Here is an 11,408-nt window from a genome sequence, read left to right on the forward strand (position 1 = left end):
AACCGAGGGAAACACATCAATAACATGCGAGTTCCTTTGTAAAATATAATGTCGGTATCACAAGGGTTCAGGATCCTCGAATTTATATGCGAACGTGATGCATTCACTAAAACTCTTCCAATGGCAAATATATGCTTCGAAATGAAATTACAATCAGGGCACAAAATTATAAATAATTCTGAATTATCTTCAGCATAAATTTTTCTAATGAGCTTACAGCTTTAACAATTATTTCATGTCTCGCATGAATGTCTGTGGTTTCCATTAATATAATACGACTAGATTACACATCGACACTCTCTTGCTCAAGCGGAGCTGTAAATATGTTAATATCCAGTGATCCCAAGTCGAAATTCCATTGACATCGATATTTTGAAATAAAATCTTCTCCTAATACATTAAGTTTCACACCTCCAACATAAATTGGAAATGCTATAGTAGCTCTGAAGTGTGCATTTTACCCTTTATGTACTTTCTGTACGTTAAATCGACTTTAACAAAAGAACTATGTCAAATAAAGGCAACAGTAGTATACCGCTGTTCAAAACTCATAAATCCATGGACAAAAAACAAGATCGGGGTAACAAACTAAAACTGAGGGAAACGCATTAAATATAGGAGAACAACGACACAACATTAAAATGTAACACACACAAAAACGGACTAAGCATAAGACAAAATCCTATGAGAATAACAAATATCACATCAAAACCAAATACATGAATTAGGGATAGATAAGTACCGTGACACGTCTTATAGTAATGTGAATTCACACTCAAAAATAAGAGAAAACAAACGACACAACGGAAACACAACGTTAAAATGTAACACACACAGAAACGAACTATAATATAACAATGGCCATATTCCTGACTTGGTACAGGACATTTTAAAATGCTTCGACACTATATCCGACTTGAATTTTTACTAGATAACATTTTTGTTCGCTTTGGAGATTCTGTATATTGTCAGGTTATCGGACATTTAGGTCTAATTTTATTGATGAATGATGTTAGAATATTTCATGTTTGTTTACAAAAGCAATATTTCCCCCTTTCAAATCAGAGCATATGGACCTTTTATGGCTTGCTCTTCGGTGTGAATCATGGCTTCGTGTTGAAGGCCGTATTCAACCTATATTTGTATTATACTTGTTAACTTTTTATACAATGTGACTTCGATAGAGAGTTGTCTCATTGGCATTCATACTAAATCTTAATTCTATAAGAACACATATTTTGTTGTTGCTTTCGTTAACTTTTATTAATACATTATTTTTTAAAAAGTGATAACAAAAATGAATTTAAATACAAAATATGAGAAATTTTAACAAACTGTACTTAAAATGTATGACTTTGTGTAACATTATCGATATTAATAACAAATAATTGAAGAATTTAAATATTTACAGTCAATTACAATACAGAAATGGTGTTGCATATCTCGAACTCGTTTTCAATGTTATAATGTAGTTAACACCAAGTTCTCGCGAGAGCTAACACTGTGATGCATCTCCTTACTATATAAAGATCATTTTACACAGTTTTGTTGTGTCTTCGCTTGCAACTTCAGTTCAAAATTAATTGAATCCTTACGACTATATAAAAACCGCATAAATGTATTAAACAACAATTACAAACAGAAGAGGAGAATTTGCATATTAAAAACAGTGCGAGATTCTAGAAGAGATCAACTTAAAAGAGTTGTTTATTATAGTACACTTAGAACATGGAACGTAGACAGATAAGCTAATCATTGTTAAGAAATAATAAAAAAAAATATTGTCGGGTTGTAAAGATTAAATTTTTAGGAAAATTATTGAGTATTGAGCAATGAAATTTGATCACAGATAGTACTCCTGATGTGTAGCTCACTCAGTATTTCATACAATCAGCACTTGAGTACTGAGTACATTGGGAGTTACTGGTCGATTCTGCATAACCTGTGATGTTACTTAATCCAGAACCTACAATAGAAAGAATTATTAAATGCTAAAACCTGGTAACATCAGAACCACGAATTGCATTTCAATAGTTTCGTATTATTCTAAAACAAATGTTTATATGAGTAGTTATATTCTAAGTATCGCTTCTTAACAAAATACTTCTTTGAGGGATTGTCTTCAGTCTGTGTGATAAAATTTATATATTGATTGTAACGTTTTCCTTTTTGTTCAATGAAGAAGTTACTGCCCAGTTATTTAACAGCAAAAACGGTAGTGAAATCACCTCTAAATCGAGTAGTCACCAACTACTAGTATCAGATTTCATATCTTTTTGACAGTGTTTTCCATTAGGCTAATTTTGATAAGATTAGTGTGTTTTATTAGCAGGCAGTATCATATATAAATATACAACTCATCTAGACTTGTGGCAATGTAGAGCTTGGCTTTTGGAATGAAGCGTTTACAGTGAACTCTGTATAGCTGATAACTAGTGTGTCAATTGGTCTCTGGTTGAAAGTTGTCTCTTTAACAATAATGCCACATCGTCTTATGTTAATAGCTTCCTTGTTTCTATGCATTGTCGCATCGCTGTGTGAAAATTTTGATAACTAATCTTGAAAACTATAAAGTATTTTAATTCATTTACATAAATATAGGAAGATGTGGTTGAGTGCCAATGAGACAACTCTCTATCCAAGTCACAATTTATAAAAGTAAACCATTACATGTCTGATACAAGCTATTAATTGACCATTTATGAGAAAATTGTACAATCTATGAATCTTTAATTATTTACCTGTGATTAAGTTGTGTAGATTACAATAGTTTGTTCCATAGTCCAAAACTGCATACCAAGTTTCTGACGTAGAGTAGCCCTGCAGTGGATAGAAAACATGTTAGGATAAGCAAGAACTATTTAACCAGTTATAGTGACAAAAAGTTATATAGAAGCTCCTCCATAATAAATAACTAGTTATCTGTTGGTATTGGTTCAAAATATTTATCGGTTTAGTGTTATTGCAAATCGTACATGTTGTTTTGAATATTTGTCATAGTACTGATGACATATTAAAGTAAACATTATATAGTACCTCAGTTTTACAATTCATCCCTGCATCACTAAAGGTAAAAGATCAAAGTAAACATTACCTCAGTTTTACAATTCGTTTTTTGAAACCTGTCGTATTACTGATTACAAGTTAAAGTAATAAAACATCCCATAGTACCTCAGTTTTACAATTCATCCCTGCATCACTAAAGGTAAAATATAAAAGTAAACATTACATAGTACCTCTGTTTTACAATTCATCCCTGCGTCACTAAAGGTAAAGGTCAGGTCATCTTTATAATGTTTGCTCGGAGTTTCATGAATGGCTTTTAAGGTATTGGTGGTTTCACTAACGAACTGTAAATAAAACAATAATTTCACACACAATTTACATTTACAAAAATAATAAGTAGTTAAGAATATAATATTGTCTTTAAAACCATTAAAACATATCAAAAGAGGCAAGCTTTAGTAACACTTTGAAATCTGACTGGAGATAAATAAAAAGCATCACGTTACCAGTCTTCAATTGACATAGTTTTATTCATTAAATGACTTTAGAAACCATGTAAAATAGTACTAGTAATGAATCGCCCATACTGTTGTACTCTAACTTCAGGACCCGCTAATTATTAAATGGTCTCTCAATAAATAAGTTTAAATTTGAAGACTACATTATTGCAACAAGTCTACTAATCTTAAAAGAAAGAAAGGATATTATAGATACAAGTATGTATATTTGGACTGACATCTAGAAAATGGCAAATTAAAAAAATCGTTTGACAACTTAATATGATGATAACTTTCCCATTATTTAATTCTTACTTTGTATAGACATTTTTCGCCTCCGTTCTTACAGTTGTCTGGCCCATTCCATAGTGCTATTTGGTTTTTCAGTTTTGTTTTTACATTACTACACGTCATGGAGGGAAACATCCTAAAAAAAACATAAGCAATGTGAGTGATAAAAACATAATAAAACAAGAATGTGTCCCAAGTACACAGATGCCCCATTCGCACTATCATTTTCTATGTTCAGTGGACCGTGAAAATGGGGGAAATCTCTAATTTGGCATTAAATATCTCTAATTTGGCATTAAATTAGAAAGATCATATCATAGGGAACATGTGTACTCAGTTTCAAGTTGGTTGGACTTCAACTTCATCAAAAACTACCTCGACCAAAAACTTTAACCTGAAGCGGGACAGACGGACAACCGGACAGACGAGAACACATAATGCCTATGAATGGGCCATAACAAACTAGAGGCTGTAAAGAGCATGTATCGCTTACATTGATCTATTGCATCTTCGACGATATGTCAAAAAAACCCAAACAATAACTCATAAATTTTAATCCCAATTAAATCTTATATTCTGAAGTCAAATCAAGTACTCTGGTAGATCAAGCATTTCAGCTTTTGTACAATCAGTTATGAAACGCGCGTCTGGCGCAAATACTAAGTTTCAATCCCGGTATCTTAAGTTTAATTACAACCAATTGGTCGATGCAATCGCTGGTGGAGTTTTAATTCCCCAGGGTATCAACAGCCCGGTAAGTTTTAATTCCCCAGGGTATCACCAGCCCGGTAAGTTTTAATTCCCCCAGGGTATCACCAGCCCGGTAAGTTTTAATTCCCTTAGGGTATCACCAGCCCGGTAGGTTTTAATTCCCCAGGGTATCACCAGCCCGGTAAGTTTTAAATCCCCCAGGGTATCACCAGCCCGGTAAGTTTTAATCCCCCAGGGTATCACCAGCCATAGTCTGAGTAGTCAACTTCTATGTTGACATGTAAGTATGTTCACACACTCTTCTTTTTTTAATTCAAATTGATTCGAATTGGTTAATTCGAATTAACTTATTCGCATTAATAGAAATACACTGTTGTGAATACGAATTAAAAGTTAACGTCGTTTGGACAGTAAAGCGAATTTGACGCGCATTGTAATTCGAATTAGAATTGACGTTAGGACGTAAAACGTTTCGAATGCGAATTAAACTAATTCGAATTAGTTAATGCGAATCGAATTTGAAGAACGTGTGAACTCAGCATAAGTAAATAGTTTATTAAAGTGTCACATATTGATTGACATAAATAAAGGCAACATTATATAAATATATACACATAAAACAATCAATATCCAGCCATAAAAACGACTTATGAGACACTAAAAAGCTTAAAATTGTCATTGATACGGTCGATTAATGAGTTTATTTATTAACTGTTTACAAAACTTTGAATTCTTTGAAATACTAAGTCTTTACTACCTTATGAATAGATTAGTATTACCTTAGCTGTATTTGGCAAAACTTTTAGGAAGTTTTGGGCCACAATCACAATGTTCTTCAACTTCGTATTTAATTTGGCATTTTAAACCTTCTTTTTTTTCCGAGCGTCACTGATGAGTCTTCTGTAGATGAAACTCGTGTCTAGCGCAAAAACTAAATTTCAATCCTGTTTTCTACATGTTCTATGATGAGTTTCTTGGGAAATCTCAAATAATGAGTTTAAAAGTATAAGACAATGTCATCTGCGAAAACTAGGAGCATCCCCCAAAATAGTGCGGTAGACATTCATCAATCACGAATCACACTATACATCGGAGTAGTCGGTAAAGATAGTCCCTAATTACTTTAAAATTGCACAGAGACCTGGTTCACAGATGATGTTTTAAACTTTCAATCGTCCTCCGAATATTTATAAATTATTGATACGAAATATCCCCACAGCAACCTCTTTGAACGAAACGAATTCGAGTTATCTCTCTTTTTTTTCTTCTGAAATGGTTATTTAACTTTTTAAAAGAAATCAAACTGAAAGAGAAACAAGTTACAGGTTGTCACAATTAGTCAGTAAAAAATAGTAGATTTATATCTTACCAATTAACTCTGCATGAGGCATGCAATGGGTTTGAAGCAGCAAATCCAACAAAAAGTCCAAGACCGGCTAAAACTACGACTGTTAATACGACCATTGTTATTTTACAACACAAAGGTATTTTCTTGCAACACGAACAACAGGATTTAGGCGAATTATCAGTTCCAAGCTTCCGGTATGGTTTACTGCTCATGACAATGAATGTACACTTGATAGTACTCGGAAACAAACAATAGTTATATAAGGTATTTAATGTCACATGATTATGAGCGTGGTTTATTTTTGAAGTTTATAAATAGAATGAGGGACACTAAGGTTGTTAATTTATTTTTATTTGCTTTTGAAATAAAAAAGCACAAAATAAATTTTATACAAGACTGATTGAAATTTCTTTCTCAGAAATTAGTGATAACATTTTTTATTAAAATAAACATTTCAAATCAAGTTAACAGTTAAACATATCCGGATATCGATATCACGGAAGTATAGTGTCTGGCTGAGATCGTGTTTTTTTCGAGTGAATCGGTCCATGCACTTTTTTCGAGTGTAGATCTTTTTTTTTCGAGTGATATAATACGCCGTTTGGACATTTTAGTTTAGTTTAGTTTTATTCATGATTGTTTATCTGGTTAATGAAAACTATATATACACAAATTTGAGCGCAAACTACGCATAATTAACTTAATTCCTTGAATATCACTTAGGAAAACTTTACTATAGAAGAAATGATTTCAGCTTCCCAATTGCTAACTTTCCATTTCTATGTAACAACATTCCAACAGCGCCAGCATACAGGGTATATATACGATATCCTCGGGCCAATCTAATTAAAATATTGATCTCTTATTACGTTATACTACATAGTATAACGTAATCAGAGATCAATATTTTAATTAGATTGATTACGTTGTACTACATATTAGATTGTCCTCGGGCTTGTATTTCCTTTTATGATTTCCTTGATAGAGGATTGCTGATCACAAGGAAGCTATAGTATTAAAGCAATAGTTCCAAATGGTGAAGTTGAAATCATCCCTTCGTAAATTTTACAGACAACATCACTAGTTGGTTGATCGTTATGGAATAAGCGTTTCACAGATGATAAAGGATATGTTCCTTATGTCGTAACTACAATCCACTTCCCTATTTACTACGAATGTGACATATCGAATTAGAATATTTACCGGGTTTGTAATAACATGAGCAACACGGCACACTTGAAGCAGGATCTGCTTATCTTTCCGGAGCACCTGAGATCACCCAAAGTTTTTGGCGAGGTTCGTGTTTCTAAGTCTTTAGTTTTCTATGTTGTGTCTTGTGTACTGATATTTGTTTGTTTGGTGGTGGTTTTTTTCGTTCCCTATTGTTAATTTTCCCTTTTTGGATGGTAATGTTCCTTTGACACCATCTTACGGTAATTACATTTCACAGCTCGTTCGCTATGCTCCTGTCTGTTGTGACGTTTTTTATTTTAATGAATGTAATCTATGCATTACTGGAAAATTATTAAGCCAGGGATTTCGTTACCACAATTTACTTAAAGCCTTTACTAAATTCTTCCACAGACATAAATATTTGGTTTTGAAGTTTAGTTGTGCCTCTAGAAAGCTTATTTCAAACGGGATAGCACATCCTCATATTTACGGAGATGTTGTTTTATACTGTGCCCGGGAATTTAGAAACGATCCTGGTAAACTAATTAGCTTGTTCTCTGCTGAATGCTACACTTTCTTCATAGTGTTTGAGTGTAACGTAATACAAGCGGATTCCAATTGAGTAAACTTATTGATCCTTTAATAAAATTATTCTAAAGGGTTACCAATTCAACACTGTAATTAGATCCTTGAATAATGTTTTTATTGGTATTACTATTGATTTTGTTATCAGTGAATTAAAAGCAAACTAACTATTATTGTTATATACATTATACACTTTCATGAATCTACAATCTGTCGATACCTTGTTATGATATTGTAATTATTATGTTTATTTATGTTGGCCTAATTTGTGTTGTATGGCCTGATAGTTGTTTACCAAATAATCTTATAATTGTGCAGTTTAGGAATCACTGGAACAATCACAGAATGATTGGAACTTTCTAGAATGATCCTTATAAAAGATGCGTAATTTAAACTTCTACGTTATTCCAGAAACTTCCGTTGTAACTTTCCAGGATTTTCCACAATGTTCCATTATAGAGTGTTCTAGAATTTTCCATTGACAACACTATATATACAGACACTAAAGTTAAACTCTCATAATTAAAACTTGGACATAGACATTGATAGACATTAGTATTCACAGCATTTGGATTGACACTTTTATTCTACAAACAACATCATACTGGATTGTGACATTAGTAGTGAACGTAATATTCAAATTGGATTCCGAAAGATTTCCGGATACAGATAAAGATAACTGATTGGACTCATATTTTGACAGTTAAGTTAACAGTAATATTTGTGTAATACCTTTTGTAAACTTTTGTATATTAAATATTGTTAAATTTTATTATTGATTTGTGTCTTTTGTTGGCTACAATTTAAAGGCGATTTCTGGCCGTAACAGAAATTGGGGGCTCGTCCGGGAGACTGAAAATATTATTATTCAAAATTTATTAAATATTTTTATTATAACTAGCCAACAAGATTCTACAAAATGGCATTTGATGCCGGTAAATTTTTGAAAACGCCAGACCTGGAGAGTTTTGATAATTTAAAGAAAGACGAATTAGTGTTGCTTGCTAAACATCTGAAGTTAAATTTTAAAGTATCTATGAGAAAACAAATTATAAAAAATTTGGTTATAGACAAATTAGTTGACGCAGAAATTTAAGGTGAAGAGGCTCTTGAACTTAAGGTCGAAAATGTAGATGCCTTTAAATTAAAACAGCTTGAATTAGAACATGAATTTAAATTAAAACAAGCAGAACTGGAAATGAAGGAAAGGTTGGAAATAGAGAGAAAAGAAAAAGAAGATGAATTTAAATTAAAAGAACTGGAAATGAAGGAGAGGGAGAAAATAAAAGAAGATGAATTAAAATTAAAAGAACTTGAAATGAGAGAAAGGCTAGAGATGGAAAAACTGAAAATTGAAATGGTCAAAGAAGAAAGCAACACTAAAGTCCAGTCAAAATCAGATTATTTTGATGCAGCAAAAAATATACGTTTGGTTCCGAAATTTTGTGAAAAAACAGTTGATAAATATTTTCCACAGTTTGAGAAAATTGCTAATAATTTGAAATGGCCAATGCCGTATTGGACTACGATGCTGCAAAGTTTTTTTGAGGGTAAGGCCGCTGAAATATACTCTGCACTTCCATCAGAAAAAAGTTCCGATTATGACACGGTGAAACAGGAAGTTTTGAAAGCTTATGAGCTAGTACCAGAAGCATATAGACAGAAATTTAGATCTTATAAAAAGTTTGATTCACAAACCTATGTGGAATTTGCTCGGGAAAAAGAAGATCTATTTGATAAATGGCTTACTTCAAAGAAAACAGATAACAATTTTGATAACCTAAGACAATTGATGTTATTAGAAGAGTTCAAACAATGTGTTCATTTAGACTTAAAAACACATTTAGACGACAAAACTGTTGGGACAATACATGATGCAGCTGTAATTTCAGATAATTATACTCTTTCACATAAAAGAAGTTTCAAGGGTCAAAATGTTAATACTTCCAGTGGAAATTACAAAAATCAAAGCACTGAGCATACTGATAGTAAGCCTGTTCCACAGAATAAGAGTCAGTCCAGTTATAATATGTCTAGTCCAAAATTTGATACTTTTGAGAAGAAGTCACTGACTTGTGCTTATTGTAAGAAGATTGGTCACCTGATGGCTGAGTGTTTTAGACTCCAGAAGAAGAATGAACGAGATAATAAGCCGAAGTCCAGTGCGTGTACGACACCTTATATTACCAGTACGTTGGAATGTCCTGCGAGTCAGGCTTTTAAGTCCAGTTTTTGTGATTACATGGAGGAATATAAACCCTTTATGTCTGATGGGTTTATTTCTATTGTTGATGATACCACTCTTCAGCCTATTAAGATTTTACGGGACACTGGAGCTTCTCAGTCTTTATTGTTAGAAGGTGTGTTGCCTTTGTCCGAGAAGACTTCTGTTGGTGCCTCCGTTTTGTTACAAGGTGTAGAGTTAGGTTGTATAGATGTTCCTCTCCATCGTATTTATCTGAAGTCAGATTTGATAACTGGACCAGTTGTTGTAGGTGTTCGTCCTAATCTCCCTGTTGAGGGTGTTACATTATTGCTAGGAAATGATCTAGCTAGGAACAAAGTGGTTGCTGAACCAATTGTTACCAGTGAACCGGTGGTGGATGTTAAATCACCTGAAGATGATGCTGAATTGTATCCAGCTTGTGTTGTTACTAGGGCGATGGCTAGAAAACAACAAAATCAGAATTTGCAAGAAGACAAGTTTGATTACATGGACCTTTCTGACACTTTTATAGCTGACATTGAAGGTCCTGGTAGCTCAGAAAAGGCCATTACAAGACCACCTAGTGTTAACAAGAATGTTAGTATGCCATGGCCAGACGTTAACAGCCATTCATTAGACCGAAAGAATTTATCTGAAGAACAACATAAAGACCCTGAGGTTCTTCAGCTCAGCCAGAGAGCTCAACCACAGGAGGAAGCAGACAAAGTGGCCGAATGCTATTACCATCAGGACGGCATTTTAATGAGGAAGTGGAGGCCTCCTGAAGCCACCCCAGGGGAGGAATGGAGAGTGCTATACCAAGTGGTGGTGCCTAAAGTTTATAGGCAAGAAATTATTGGTCTTGCCCATGACACCCCCTTGGCTGGACACTTAGGTATAAGGAAGACATGCCTAAAAATATTGCAACATTTCTACTGGCCCAGACTTAGAAACGATGTTGCAGAATACTGCAAATCATGCCATATATGCCAGGTTGTTGGTAAGCCTAACCAGAAAATACCACCAGCACCTCTTCTGCCTATTCCAGCCTTTGACGAACCTTTCAGCAGAGTTCTAATTGACTGCGTTGGACCTTTACCAAAGACCAAGACTGGAAATGCGTATTTATTGACGATCATGTGTACATCTACCCGCTTTCCTGAAGCTATTCCGCTCAGAAATATCAAGACACCTACTATCGTCAAAGCTTTGATCAAATTTTTCACATTAGTAGGACTTCCTAAGTCTATACAGTCCGACCAGGGATCAAATTTCATGTCGGGTTTATTTCAGCAAATCGTATACCAGTTAGGGATTGCTCAGTACAGATCAAGTGCTTATCATCCAGAATCTCAAGGTGCCTTAGAACGTTTTCATCAAACATTGAAGAACATGATTAGAACGTTTTGTCTTCAATTTGACAGAGACTGGGATGATGGAGTTCACTTTCTACTTTTTGCGGTTCGAGAGGCTGTTCAAGAATCCCTTGGATTTAGTCCCTTTGAGTTGGTATTTGGTCATACTGTAAGGGGACCGTTAAAACTGATTAAGGAAAAGTGGCTTACTGAACATACTGACTTGAATCTTTTAG

At 33.8% G+C, this 11,408-nt stretch overlaps 1 protein-coding gene across 2 annotated transcripts; it reads right to left on the reverse strand.

Moving 5' to 3' along the window:
- Positions 1 to 1,236: 1,236 nt before the first annotated feature.
- Positions 1,237 to 6,166, reverse strand: LOC143065417 (uncharacterized). 2 transcript variants are annotated; one of them, XM_076238975.1, is made up of 5 exons: positions 5,875 to 6,166; positions 3,819 to 3,930; positions 3,237 to 3,350; positions 2,742 to 2,820; positions 1,237 to 1,966 (listed from the first exon to the last, which is right to left on the reverse strand). In XM_076238975.1, the coding sequence occupies exons 1-5, from the start codon at positions 6,063 to 6,065 to the stop codon at positions 1,875 to 1,877; spliced, it is 588 nt and encodes a 195-aa protein (XP_076095090.1). In that variant the 5' UTR covers positions 6,066 to 6,166; the 3' UTR covers positions 1,237 to 1,874. The 2 variants fall into 2 exon arrangements, with proteins under 2 accessions (XP_076095090.1, XP_076095091.1); XM_076238976.1 differs by lacking the exons at positions 3,237 to 3,350; positions 3,819 to 3,930; positions 5,875 to 6,166 and adding an exon at positions 3,037 to 3,092.
- Between the last annotated feature and the right edge of the window lie 5,242 nt (positions 6,167 to 11,408).

The sequence above is a fragment of the Mytilus galloprovincialis genome, chromosome 2 (genome assembly GCF_965363235.1).
Source record: "Mytilus galloprovincialis chromosome 2, xbMytGall1.hap1.1, whole genome shotgun sequence".
NCBI lineage: Eukaryota > Metazoa > Mollusca > Bivalvia > Mytilida > Mytilidae > Mytilus > Mytilus galloprovincialis.

Bases quoted from the DNA above. Each gene is read 5' to 3' on its own strand.
- LOC143065417 (XM_076238975.1), bottom strand. From the start codon at position 6,065: ATGAGCAGTAAACCATACCGGAAGCTTGGAACTGATAATTCGCCTAAA. The intron at 3,931-5,874 runs GTAAGATATAAA...TGTTTTTTTTAG, and splicing joins GCCTCATGCAGAGTTAATTG to GATGTTTCCCTCCATGACGT. The intron at 3,351-3,818 runs GTAAGAATTAAA...TTTTATTTACAG, and splicing joins GCGAAAAATGTCTATACAAA to TTCGTTAGTGAAACCACCAA.